Source organism: Cherax quadricarinatus, chromosome 88 (genome assembly GCF_038502225.1).
Source record: "Cherax quadricarinatus isolate ZL_2023a chromosome 88, ASM3850222v1, whole genome shotgun sequence".
Lineage (NCBI taxonomy): Eukaryota > Metazoa > Arthropoda > Malacostraca > Decapoda > Parastacidae > Cherax > Cherax quadricarinatus.
In genome coordinates, this window is record NC_091379.1 from 2,632,130 (window position 1) to 2,646,823 (window position 14,694).

Here is a 14,694-nt window from a genome sequence, read left to right on the forward strand (position 1 = left end):
ATGCATAATTTTTGTTAATATTCCCAAATTTATCCATTTTAATAGTGGGGGAGGGAGTGCTAAACCCACAGGGCTTATCCAAGGTTTGATCCAAGGAAGGGGGAGGATAAATCCAATTCCTCAGATCACGAGCCCCTCACCAGCATCTGAGAGTTTATCTTGGGATGTAGACTGGATACTCATAAAAAAAAATTGCGTGATTTCTCAAAACGGCAGAATCTGTGTATAAGTCGTGACGTAATGAAGTTTAATCCAAGGAAGAGGAGGACAGCTCCACTTCCTCGGATGGAAAAACCTTCAAGAGCATCAAGATACAGGTACATAAGTACAATTATCATAAATAGTAACATGTTAAATTAACCAAAACAAGGTCAAAGTGATTTATTTCCATTGGGGTCTTTGATTATTTCCATTGGGGTCCTTGATTATTTCCACTGGGGTCTTCCCATGTAAGTTTATTTAGTAATAGGTATACATAAGTACAGTTATCATACATAGTTTAACATATATGTAAATTACCCAGAATAACCCCCAAAAAAAGGTCAGAGTGACCTATTTCCACTGGGGTCCTTGATTACTCCCACTGGGGTTCCTTCCCACGTAAGTTTATTTGGTCACAAGTACACATAATTACAATTATCATACCTATTAACATGTGAAATTACCCAGGATAACACCCCAAAAAAAAGGTCAAAAGGATACATACCCATCGTGGTCCTTGATTATTTCCATTGGATTTTTCCCACGTACACAACACCACGGACTATTTTAACTCCCTTTTCACCTTTTAACATGAATAATGGAGGCTTGAGTGTACGTGAATGATGTACAGGACTCACCTCAGCTGCAGGATGCTGAGAGAGATGAAGACAGGAGCAGTGAGGAGTGAGAAACATGATTGAGGATGATGGAGAGCAGTGATGGATGCGCTGAGTGTTTCACACTGACTAAATCTTGCGCATCTCTCTCTCTCTCATCTCTCCTCTCATCTCTCACTTCTCGTCTCTCACTCACCTCGTCTCTCACTCCTCTCGTCTCTCACTCCTCTCATTTCTCACTCCTCTCATTTCTCACTCCTCTCATTTCTCAGTCCTCTCATCTCTCACTCCTCTCATTTCTCACTCCTCTCATCTCTCACTCCTCTCATCTCTCACTCCTCTCATCTCTCACTCCTCTCATTTCTCAGTCCTCTCATTTCTCACTCCTCTCATTTCTCACTCCTCTCATTTCTCACTCCTCTCATTTCTCACTCCTCTCATCTCTCACTCTTCTCATCTCTCACTCCTCTCATCTCTCACACCTCTCATCTCTCACTCCTCTCATCTCTCACTCCTCTCATCTCTCACTCCTCTCATCTCTCACTCCTCTCATCTCTCACTCCTCTCATCTCTCACTCCTCTCATTTCTCACTCCTCTCATTTCTCAGTCCTCTCATCTCTCACTCTTCTCATCTCTCACTCCTCTCATCTCACACCTAAATAGATCACAGCAATGAGACTAAACACCCCAATGGAAATAAGTCACTGTCTGACTTTTTTGGGTTATCCTAGGTTCTCTACACATATGCTGCTATGTATGATAATTCTATGTAACTGTATTTGTGTATACCTGAATAAACTTACTTACTTACTTACTTACTTACTTACTTACAGACTCCTGGAACTCTGTGTTCACCAAGAACTGCAAGAAACCCCTTTCACGTGCTTTAAATATTCTATGGAGAGGGAACATAGACAAAGGGGTCATTCCACAGTCACTAAAACAAAGGTGGCTATAAAATAAATGCATTGAATTACAGATAAATAGCACTAGCGTGTCGCGTAATAAAAATCTTTGAAAGGGGTCTAAGAAGCAACATTTGCACAACCCAGGACAGCACGGGTTTAGAACAGGTCGCTCTTAAACCATACCACGGGTGGGATTAGAACCCGCGGTCAGAGAGTCTCGTAACTCCAGACCGTCGCGTTAGCCACTGGACCAGCTAGCTACAATAATATTCATCCAACTAGGTATATTTATACACCATAGGAAGGTTAGCGTAGGCACCACTGTGACCACAAATGCAAGTTTTTAAAGACGAATCTCCAGCTAGCTAACTAACAAGACGGTCTGGAGTTTTGAGACTCTCTGATCACGGGTTTTAACCCCGCCCGTGCTATGGTTTGTTTGCAATTGTGTCATTAAGATTTCGTGAGTCAGGTCGCTCCTGCCTCTCACAAATACTGGACCATTATAACATGGTCTTGGATGCACTGGAGGACAAACAAAATGCAGATGTAATATACACAGACTTTGTCAAAGCCTTCGACAAGTGTGATCATGGTTTAATAGCACACAAAAAGCGTGAAAATGGAATAACAGGAAAAGTGAGTAGATGGAACAAACAGAACGCAAAGAGTAATAGTAAACAGAGTAAACTCAGCGGTGGTTACAGTGAGAAGCTTTATTCCACAAGGTACAGTACTGGTTCCCACCCTCTTCTTCCTCCTCATATCAGCGCTGTATAGCCCTTGTGGCTTAGCGCTTCTTTTTATTATAATAATAATAAATTCCTCCTCATATCTAACATAGAGATGTAACCTACAGCACCGTGGCTTCCTTTGCTGATAAATGATAAATGTACTTATGTGTACCTGTATCTAAATAAGCTTACTGGCTTACAAATATTATCCTCATATCCACTGGTTAAAAAAAAAAAAATACGAAAAATAGTTCACACCAAACGATATACATTAGTACTTGCCAAATTGAACGAAAATAAAATAATATTAATGATAATTTATTTACAGAGATGAATGAGATTTAGAACAAAAAAGGTACAATACCGTGACTGGAACAATACAATTAACCCGTACATAGGAGAGACGAGCTTATGATGACGTTTCGGTCCGACTTGTAAATGGTACAAGACGGACCGAAACGTCATCGTAAGCGTCTCTCTCTCTCTCTCTCTCTCTCTCTCTCTCTCTCTCTCTCTCTCTCTCTCTCTCTCTCTCTCTCTCTCTCTCTCTCTCTCTCTCTCTCTCTCTCTCTCTCTCTCTCTCTCTCTCTCTCTCTCTCTCTCTCTCTCTCTCTCTCTCTCTCTCTCATGTTCAGATTATTTATGTATGGATGAAATTTAGTTGTGCATGCAGAAAGCCCATAGCTATTCATTTCGGGCAAATCCTACCTCCACTACTCAATGGGAAGGGTTGAACCCTCAAGACTGCCAGAAGATCCAGGCTTGTACTTGCACCTTCTTCCTGACCTCAGGGTGCACTGGGGACATATAATACATACCTGACTTTTTTGGGGGGGAGGGGGTTATCCTAGATAATTTATACTATGTATTTTCCATTTCTTTGGTCAATGCCTCCTCCCGTATTTCAGATAGACTGGCCTTTTTGAGAAGCTCTGTGATTCTTTGCCTTCGCCTGCAGAGGAAGCATCTCTCTCTTTCTAGTTTACATCTCTTTTTTTTTCTTAGGGGAATGTACCTTGAGCATACCTTAAGTACCACAGAGCTAATTCTTGTACTTATATGTACTTGTGCCTGAACAAACTTGCTTCCTTTCACTCTGGATAAAGTTTCTCTTCCGGACACTCAAGGACCCCAGTCAAAATAAGTCACTTTGTCTGACTTTTGGGTTATTCTTGTGTAACTTGGTGAATTGTATTTATATGTACCTCTACGTAAATAAACGTACTTTTTAAGGTTTAAATAATAAGATATTACAAGGACCCCTATGTAAATAAGTCACTCTGACTTTTCTGGGGTATCCTAAGTAATGTACATATGCTACTATGTACGATTAGTTGTTTAACTGTATTTATGTGTACCTGTAGCTGAATAAACTTACCTACTTACTAACTTGCTTACTGACTTACAGACTTACTGACTGATTGTTAGGTAAGACACATATGCAACAGTTAGGTATCTTCATTTCGAAACGTTTCACCTACACGGTAGGCTTCTTCAGTCGAGTACAGAAAAGCATCAAAATGGTATAAAATACCGACAGGTTGTTAGGTAAGACACATATGTAACATGTCGGTATTTTATACCATTTTAATGTTCACTCTGTCAGACACTGCAACACAAGGGTATCTTGGTACAGAACTGAAATCAACTTGGACAACTTCTACTAGTGAGATTGGCTGGATTTGAGAGGGACATGACCTCCCAACGACTACATTCTTATCTCTACTAGTGGCCTACATCTCACCTCCTGGAGGTATATAAGGCTCCATCCTGTCACTTCAACTCCATATTGTTTCAGACTATGGAACAATACTCTTCTCCAGACTGAGGGACTGACCACCTCAAAATTTCAAGGGTGACGGACTGATTACATCGTCTTCACGTCTTTTTTTCTATCAACTTTTCTGTACTCGAGTGAAGAACTCTACTGTGTAGGCGAAACGTTTCGAAATGAAGATACCTAACTGTTGCATGTGTCTTACCTAACAGCCTGTCGGTGTTTTATACCATTTTAATATTCTTACTGACTGACTTGCTGATTGACTTACTGACTTATTATAATACTGACTGACTGACTTACAGATTTACTGATTGACTTACTGACTGACTTATTGACCTACTGACTGACTTACTGACCTACTGACTTACTGACCTACTGATTGACTGACTTACTGACTTACATGCTTACTGACTTACTGACTGATTTACTTGCAGACTTACTGACTGACTTACTGACTGACTTATTGACTGACTTACTGACTTACTGACTGACTTACTGACTTGCTTGCAGACTTACTGACTGACTTACTGACTTACTGACTGACTTACTGACTGACTTACTGACTTACTAGCTTACTTACTGACTGACTTACTGACTGACTGACTGACTTACTGACTGACTTACTGACTTACTGACTGACTGACTTGCTTACTGACTTACTGACTGACTTACTGACTTACTTGCTTACTGACTTACTGACTGACTTACTGACTGACTTACTTTCTGACTTACTGACTCGGTGTCTTATTTTCTGACTGACTTACAGACACTGGAAGGCCGGGTTCGATACGGCACAAGGTGTAAGTTTCCCTATAAACCCCAACAACAACAACAAGAACAATAAGTTTATCTGGTGACATCCGCAAGAGTTTTAGCAGTGACTACTCGCTAGCCAAGCCCACTATGTCACCCCACTGCCTCCACAACCATATTTAAGGTACTCCAGTGTACCTTTCACTCGTAATTAAGATAGCTTGATGGTTGTTTAAGAGGGATATGAGGGGAGATTGTTGCTTTGAGGTCAGTGACACTGGGTAGCACTGCCTTTAGCCTCGTCTCTTTACTGGGGAGTAATAGTGACTTGTTGTGGGTGAAGGGCACTTGATCCGAGGAATTGGAGGCATTCACAGGTTCCTCAAATCAAGGTTGATTGGCTTCCATTATCCAGGTGGTTTGTGTGACGCCTATAGGCTTCAACATTACGACCCCTGTGGGTTTAGCACTTCCTGAATAATAATATTAATAATAATAAGAAGAATAGTAATAATAAAGAAGGTTTAAACAAACTTTGAATAATATGTTTAGAGATGGTATTAAGATATTCTTTGAGAATTTTCACGTGGATATTATATATCGTGTAATTTTAATGTGAGTCATTATTGGTATAGACTCCCCAAGGCTCTTTGATAATTAGATTTTGATTTTGAATGAGATTTAGATTATTTCCATTCACTGCAGATACAAAATATACAATAATTAGAAAGTCCATAGTAAGTAAGTTTATTCAGGTATACACAAATACAGTTACATAGAATTATCATACATAGCAGCATATGTGTAGAGAACCTAGGATAACACAAAAAAGTCAGACAGAGTGACTTATTTCCATTGGGGTCCTTTTACCTTATTATTATAATATAAAGGTTATAATATTTTCTTATTATTCTACAATGAAGATAACATCTTATTATCATACTAAAAAGACTATCTACTACACGAGGCTCATTAAGACTATCTACAATACGAGGGTCATTACTAGGAATAAGGTCAAATTTACATGTATGTTAGCTAAAATGCACAACATTTCAGGACTCTTGATCCAAGGAATTAGACCTGTCCTCTCCTTCCTTGGATTGAACTTGATTGCATCACATTGTCCAGGTTGTATGACCACTGTGGGTTTAGTGCTTTCCTTTAAATATAATAAGGTAAAGCTATAGGCTGCTCCACAGACTTTGGCCATCACAGTTAGAATAGTACATTACATATTAAGTTGGTTTTATAGATAATCTGTGATTTTGTTGTGCAAAACTCACCTAAAGTAACTTAACCTTTCTCCATCATTGGTACTAGTATGTCTTTCTCTGCATTTAAATCCCCAGTAGGCAAGCATATAAAATAAGTAAAATAAATCAATAAAAAAATAAATAATAAAAATATTTATTATTTTATTATCACACCGGCCGATTCCCACCAAGGCAGGGTGGCCCGAAAAAGAAAAACTTTCACCATCATTCACTCCATCACTGTCTTGCCAGAAGGGTGCTTTACACTACAGTTTTTAAACTGCAACATTAACACCCCTCCTTCAGAGTGCAGGCACTGTACTTCCCATCTCCAGGACTCAAGTCCGGCCTGCCGGTTTCCCTGAATCCCTTCATAAATGTTACTTTGCTCACACTCCAACAGCACGTCAAGTATTAAAAACCATTTGTCTCCATTCACTCCTATCAAACACGCTCACGCATGCCTGCTGGAAGTCCAAGCCCCTCGCACACAAAACCTCCTTTACCCCCTCCCTCCAACCCTTCCTAGGCCGACCCCTACCCCGCCTTCCTTCCACTACAGACTGATACACTCTTGAAGTCATTCTGTTTCGCTCCATTCTCTCTACATGTCCGAACCACCTCAACAACCCTTCCTCAGCCCTCTGGACAACAGTTTTGGTAACATAAAACATAAATATAAAAAATATATATAAAAAAAAAGTAGGTAAAGTTTTGTGTATGCATGCATGCAGTGTGGCTTATTTCTATTAGGGTTGTTAGGTCATTCCCCAGTATATAAGCCACTTCTTTGCATATGTACTGTATTGTTTTCAAGATTGATAGACTGGTTACATCAACTCCAGGCTGAGGGACTGATTACCTCAAACTCCTGATCTTCACCACTCTTCTTTGTATAGGACTGATGAAGCCACTGTGTGGCAAAATATTTCCTCAATAAAGATACCCAAGTGTTGCACACGTGTCTAATTTTTCAACAATATCTATTTCCTGTTAAGTAACAGGATGTAGTAGATATTGGGAACCTTGCCCATATGCTCCCTTGATAGTGCATACATATAACTTATGGTAAGTACTTGTTGCTGCTTCTATGGCATTACTGTCATCCTACTTTAATTGCAAATATTCCCCCAAAATTGAAAATACTGTACTGTTCTCTACATGAGTACAGCACATAAGTTATTGCTGTTCATTTAAAGTTTTCTTTTTCCGTTATTAATGTGTTAACAAGGTACGGTAATAGGTTGCTAGACAATAACCATCCACCTCATCCCAGTAGATGAGCATCATCACCACCCGTTCCCTCGTGTTATGTTAGAAGCTCTGAATAACAGAATGGTTTCAATTCTTTGTAAGTCATGTAGCTCGACTCAACACTCCATGTATAAGATGTTTAACTGCTATGAATGAGAGCTGCCAGGATGTGAGGTAAAGGGTAGTGTATATTACTCTGTATAGTGAATATATTTTATGCAAAACACTTATTTATCTTCCTTTGATTTAGTGTTCCTCCATACTTATGTTCTTATTGGGAAAACGTTAGGCAAATACGTGGATGGGAATGGGTGATTTTGATAAGGACTTGCTTTATATGGGTCAGTAGGCCTGTTACAATATTCCTCCATTCTTATGTTCTTATGACTAGATTGATTTTACAGAATGGCTTCCACTACGTCTCGTTCTGAGCTGGATGAAGAGAGATGTTTCTTTGGGAAGATCACTAGTGAAGAAGCTAAGGATATTTTATTAAGAGGTATGTGCATACAACTCTTGTCACTACAATACAATCATGACAAAATTATGTAAGTACAGGTAGTGTAGAAGTTTAGATTTCATTACAGTGTATATACTGTATTTATATGTATGTGTGTGTGTCTACCAACTTTACAATCATTTGACAGAAGGGTAGTACCTCCCTGGATGGTTGTTGTTTACCAGCCTATCACTACCTCTATATTTCTTTCATTTGTCATTGCAGAAGGTGGAGAAGAAGGAACGTTTCTTATACGGGAAAGCTGCTCATCCAAAGGAAACTATGTCCTGTCTTTCATTACTGAAGGGCATCCAATACACATTCTTATTCAGAAGTACAGAGAAGGGGCATTCTTTTCTCTTGGTAGGTCTGCCATTGTTGCTTTTCGTTAATGAAATTTAGTGGACACGACAAAGTCTGGTTATTTTTCATTTCATTTGCAAAATCAAAAGTTTTATTGTATTAGCCTGAAATGTATTTTTGGTTGGAAAATAATAATAGTAAAAATACAGTAAACATTCAGTATAGCGTACTGAAGAGGGGGAGATTGCACAAGTGTCTGTTAAATTTGAAGACTGTTAAAGATTACCAGAAATGTCATTTAAGTACTTTGCTGTATACTTAATGTAATACTGTACACAAGATTTACAGATATTTGCAATAATCATTGAAAATAAAGGAGTTTAAAGTACATTTTATCAAATGCATTTTGCCTATTGTTTCACAAGTCTGTTACATCAAGATCTTCTATATCGAGGGTTCACTGTAATAACAATAGCTTGTCCCTGCACTACTATTCTGAAGGGGCCCTCAAAATATCCCTGCCTTTTCTGCATGAGGCTAATCAGAAGAGGTTCTTGGCTATGACTTGAATGCTTTCAGCCATTTTTCATAACTATTTTTTATTAGTTTCTCTTAGGATATTATGTAGCTTGACAGTATGTTTTGTAGGTGCAGACACCATACTGCTGCTGCATATTCCAGTTCTTGTCTAAGGTGTTGTGAACAGCATTTTACTGCTGTGCACAAAACTCACGCGTTCAACTATTTTCCTATTTTTTTGTGTATACGTACAGCTCTTCTTGTGCACACAGTTATGTGAAATTATGGCAACAGCTAACAAGTAGTAATAGAATGACTCAAGAAAACAGAAGAACCTTTATTTATAGAATTACATGTTTCATTAACATATAGCGAACTCTTTCACGGGATTCACTTGAACTTTCTCAAGTGAATCCTGTGGTACCTCGGGATACGAACAGCCCAAAACGCAAACAATTATGTAAGTGTGTTTATGTAAGTGCTTTTGTAAGTGTATTTTTGGGGGTCTGAAATGGATTAATCTGATTTACAGTATTCCATATGGGAACAAATTCGTTCGGTATCGGCACTTGAACAGCTTTCTAGAACTAATTAAGTTCGTATCCTGAGGTGCCACTGTATAATAATAATAATAGTAATATTTATTTTGACACAATACATGTATGTACAAAGAAGTATAATAGTTGTACATGCCAAGAGCCCTTTTATATGCAGAGCATTTCAAGCAAGCTTAAAATTTACTTAAGATTAATATGGCAATAACAGTACATAGGGTCATTAGATGAGTTACAATGAATACAAGAGACTTGAGTATTCCATTAGGTCTTGCTATATGGCTTTAATAAGTCTTGTAGAGAAGACGTACAATTTTGATTATTAACCTTAGGTTGATACAATGGAACAATTAACATTTGAGATGAATACAGATATTGAGAGCAAGTATGTATTGATTATATTGATAAGAATGTTTTACTTATGTTCATGATATTGAGCAAATGCATGTATAGTTTTTACATATGTATTGATGATGGGCTGGGATAGGTTACGGAGATAAGGTGTTTATTAACTGTAGTTTTAAAAATGCTAGCTGAACCAATGGTCCTGGAGATTTCAGGCAAAGAGTTTTGTAATAGGAAGACCAGGGACAGTGTCTTATAATAGGAAGACCAGGTACAGAGTAATAAATTGATGAAAGTTTATCTTGCACTTGACAGTGGTTCCAGATGAAGCACCAGTATTCCATGGCCTGGATAACCTGGTAAGTCATTTCTGTCAGAATCCAGTTGGAGGCTCATCCACTGTCCTCTGTCATCCCTGTCCAGGAGACCAGCTGCCTGCAGAGGTCAGGCTTCATGGCTCCTCCAGTCTTCTCCACAGGTCAACCAGTCAGGGTATGTATATCATTTACTAGTGCAGTAGCTGAAATTAGAAAGTTGACATGAAGTTAGTCCTTAATCTAAAATAATTTTGTCCAGTATTTAAAGATAATTGTCTTTTGTTATGTGGTGAATGCTAATTGTTGTAGCTGTTAATAATAGTGTGATTACCAGTATTTAACTCACGAAACCCTAATTATCTCAAGTTTCATCGCCAAGGTAATAGCTTTTGCACCATTGTAAAGTTGAACCATCGTAAGTCAAGGAGCACCTGTATAGCTAAACTTATGGTGTCGTACATAAATGGTATACAATACCAATAAGATTAAGAATTAGACATCTGGGTATCTTTATTCGTAGACGTTTCACCAACCAGTGACTTCATCAATACAAAGACACAGTGCAAAGAATTATATACAAAATATGAGGTAGTCAGTCCCTCAGCCTTGGAGTTGGTGAATAGCACCATAGTCTTGAAGGAACTGAAGCAGTCATATAATTTTTTGAATAGCAAAAATCTGATAACTTTTGGACTAAAAATTGGGAGTTTAAATAAAAACCTTCATATATATTTATAACCCCTTCTCCTGTATACATTACTAAACTTAAAAAGAGAAATTAAAAAGAGAAATTTCTTTTTGGGCCACCCTGCACCGGTGGGACACGGCTGGTTTGTTGAAAGAAGAAGAAAGATATATATTTATTTACTGAAATAAAATTTTAAATATAGGATAAAACAGATGCAAAAGAACAACTTACCTCAGAGGAGACCCCAAGAGATAAATATCAGGAGGTCTCCAAGATAGTCGAGATGTCACAGAGCATCCCACCACCCAGACACTTAAAAAACACTAATTGATGAAAAATATTTGTTTTACCTCAAATTACAAGTCACCAAGGTGTGAAAATACTTTGTGCTTTATAACCAGAGCTGTCAGAAGAGATGAACTTTTTTCAACTAAGTTTTTCCAGAATTTTGTCCCAAAACTAATTTAGTAACCTAATTTAAGTTTCCTACAATTTATGTGATACAGCTGAATTCTGCCCCACCTATCTAAGGATAGCATAAACTTAGTACAGTGGACCCCTGCTTAACAATCACCTCCCAATGCGACCAATTATGTAAGTGTATTTATGTAAGTGCGTTTGTACGTGTATGTTTGGGGGTCTGAAATGGACTAATCTACTTCACAATATTCCTTATGGGAACAAATTCGGTCAGTACTGGCACCTGAACATACTTCTGGAATGAAAAAATATTGTTAACCGGGGGTCCACTGTATTATTATATTTTTTTTCAACACGTCGGCCAATTCCCACCGAGGCAAGGTGACTCGAACAAAGAGAGAAACACTTTCACCAACATTCATCACTTTCACCAGCATTCACACACAATCACTGTCTTTGCAGAGGCTCCCAGATATGATAGTTTAGGCATCACTCCAAACTGCCAATATCCCAAACCCTTCCTTTAAGATGCAGGCATTGTACTACCCACCTCCAGGACTCAAGTCCAGCAATCAGTTTCCCTGAATCTCTTTTTAAGTACTAAACACTAGTACTGTAATAGTATTTAAATGTTCTTGGAATAACAGAATTTTTTATTAATTTATAATTTGTGTATTAGCTTATGCTTATACTGCTGTATTTATCTTTTACAGGTAATATAAATATTGTATCAGAACTCCTGAAGTCTGGATACAAAAAGATTGATGACAAAAATAACAATGGTCAAACAGCACTTCACATAGCAAGTATGAAAGGCCATGAAGAAATCACAAGAATGCTCCTACAGTCAATGGCTTTTGTTGAAGTTCGTGATGAAGAAGGTGTAACACCTTTACATGTGAGTTTAATTTTTTAATTAATGTACTCAAAATTCATGATTCAATTTCAATACAGGAGAGCCCCATTTGTATGGCTCTTAGGTTCCTGATCCCGTACTGTAAGCTAAAATTGCCGGTGGGTGGAAAAGAGCATTTTTTCATTATTGAATGTGTCTAAAACCCCTGATGACGTGTCTACAGTATCACATATTAAGTGCTCATACAGCTAGGCATAAAAAAACAAAAAAGTAAAACAAACGCTACATACAATACTTACTGTAAAATATGGTGCTGGTCACCCTTCCCTTATGCAATTGTTGTGTAAAAACGACAGAACAGCAGTAAAAGCACTGAACATAATGAACAATGATTCATTTGAAAGCCAAATGTGGAACACTGAAAAGAGGTGCTGTATATGTGGGGCTCTCCTGTGTATCATTAGTTCAGGGAATTTTTTGTCATCATTTCCTTCAAGGAGAATGCCTTTATGCTAGTGAAGGGCTCTTGATCCAGAAAACCACAACTACCCTTCCCATCCATGAATTCAGCCTTATTATCTCTCAGTTTGCTAGGTGCTTTATGACCTTCACGTTTGAAGACCTCTGTGTTTGTACCAGCCATGTTTTTCCAATACTAGCTAGTGTAAGGTTCATAAAATGAGATATCATCACAACTCTGTATTTTACCATCATCAGTATTCCAGCTTCCACCTAACTCTGCCCTGATGCTTTCAAGATTGTCTGTTGTAAGAGTCTCACTCTTTAACATGAACACCTTCTATAGTGTATTTGTTATTTGTTCTGTAGCACACATATTTATATGTTTTAATTTAATTGAATAATTATAAATATAATGTGTATTCTTATTTGCTTTTAAATTAAAAAATATAAAAATAAAATTCCCAGTATACCCTTAATTTAATGAACCTCAACTTAGTGGACTTCAGAAATACTGGACAAAATCTGCTAGCTCAGTTGAGTTGGAAACAATGGACGAAGTCCATTGTTTCCAACTCAACTGAGGCAGCAGACTTGTCCCTTATTTTTTATGATTACAGCAAAATATCATCTGTATCCACTAGAGTCAGTATGTTTATTCAGGTATACACAAATACAGCGGCCACCTGCTTCTCTCTGTTAGTTCATTAACTCGAGGCTTTATTGTATTTTAATATTCAGTTAGAAATTTGCTTACATGTTATATATAATACTTGATATAATGCATAAACTGCAGGCTGAAACCATGTTAGTTTTCACTGACCAAATAAAACTTGCACTTCATCCAGACATTGTAGTATAAAGTAAAACCTCAACTTAACTCACCCTAATTTAATGGATTTTGAATTTAATCGACAATCTCTGGCTGGACAACATTCAGAAACAATAAAGTCCATTAATTCCAGCATTGTCCATTATTCTTACAGCCTGCTGAATTAATTTATTTAAGAATTAATCTACTTTATCTGTTAAATCAGAATTGTCCGTTATTTTTTATGGACGGTTCTAGGTTTAACCCTTAAACTGTCCAAACGTAGATCTACATTTGCACACGTAGCACTCCAATCGTAGATCTACTTTTATTTTACGTAAGAAACAACGTAAAATCGAACGTAGATCTACGTGCGGAGCACTACGCGTGCGAATGTAGATCTACATTTGGACAGTTTAAGGGTTAATGGACACTCTGTACCCCCTGTTAATATGTTAAAGCCAAGGGTTCACTGTGCTCAGTTTGCAAAGATTTTAGTTTTCTGTTTATTGCATGATTTTTGCATGTGTGTGTAATTTATTACAGCTTGCTTCTAGACACAACAGACCAGGTATAGTGCGACTTCTTGTAGAGATGAGCCAAGCTGATATTCAAGCCAGAGCTACAAAAACAGGTAATTTTTTTAATACGTATGTTCTTTGGTTTCTGCAAAACCTTGGCTAACTTCTTTCTGTCTGAGTAGAAAAAAAAATCTTCAACTACCAGGAGCTATCTACATTTCCTGTCTGTTACCTAAGTTCATATCATTGAAAGTATTATTTAGGTATGCCTTCTAAAAGGGAATACCTATAATAGTTGTCTTTTTTTTACATTCAAAGTTTTCATGTGATAACTTACAAAAAAGACCCTTTTCTGATCAGCTTTAAGCTTTCAACATTAATTTATCTTACCTGGAAGGAGTTCCGGGGTCAATGCCCCTGTGGCCTTGTCTTACTTAAAGGAAGATTTGAATTGTTATTGAGTTATGTAGGTGCATATTTCTTTATAACCTACATTTTGAACACATTGGGGTATTGGTTTTCATACAGTAAATATGAGGAAGCTTCTTCTGCTTAGCTTTAAATTTTCATCACTCGTATATCTTACCTATAGTCCAAGCAAGCAAGGAATGCGTTTGCCATTTCTAGGTTATTTGGGAACGTAGGCATCAATTATAACCTTGTGTTTGTGATGATTTACACTACAAAAGTTTGCATTACAAACTTATGAAAGATTGTAACTGTTCATTACAGCAAGGATTTCCTGTTTATGGTAGCATAAGAACATAATTCAGAGAGCAGAGGAGAGGTTGTGCAGGTGGTTTACCCATATTAGAAAGGATGGAGCAGAATGGGTTGACCAGTAAGGTGGACAAGCGAGCTCCAATTATACAGCAGGTTAGGTTCTGGGCTACTGTAGGGC

At 37.7% G+C, this 14,694-nt stretch overlaps 2 protein-coding genes across 8 annotated transcripts in view; one reads left to right on the forward strand and one right to left on the reverse strand.

The window, feature by feature from the left end:
* na (sodium leak channel non-selective protein na) overlaps positions 1-981 on the reverse strand; it is a 56,819-nt gene extending 55,838 nt beyond the window's left edge. For all 6 annotated transcript variants that reach the window (XR_011394492.1, XM_070103851.1, XM_070103853.1 and 3 more), the window contains exon 1: positions 840-981. The gene's annotated coding sequence lies outside the window, so the exon portion shown is untranslated. The remainder of the gene's footprint in view (positions 1-839) is intronic.
* Positions 982-5,059: 4,078 nt separating this feature from the next.
* Positions 5,060-14,694, forward strand: part of Shark (SH2 ankyrin repeat kinase) — a 31,140-nt gene continuing 21,505 nt past the window's right edge. For both annotated transcript variants that reach the window (XM_053790911.2, XM_053790912.2), the window contains exons 1-6: positions 5,060-5,178; positions 7,906-8,000; positions 8,226-8,363; positions 10,037-10,213; positions 11,860-12,044; positions 13,819-13,906. In XM_053790911.2, the coding sequence (XP_053646886.1) occupies positions 7,907-8,000; positions 8,226-8,363; positions 10,037-10,213; positions 11,860-12,044; positions 13,819-13,906 (682 nt within the window). In that variant the 5' untranslated portion in view covers positions 5,060-5,178; position 7,906. The remainder of the gene's footprint in view (positions 5,179-7,905; positions 8,001-8,225; positions 8,364-10,036; positions 10,214-11,859; positions 12,045-13,818; positions 13,907-14,694) is intronic.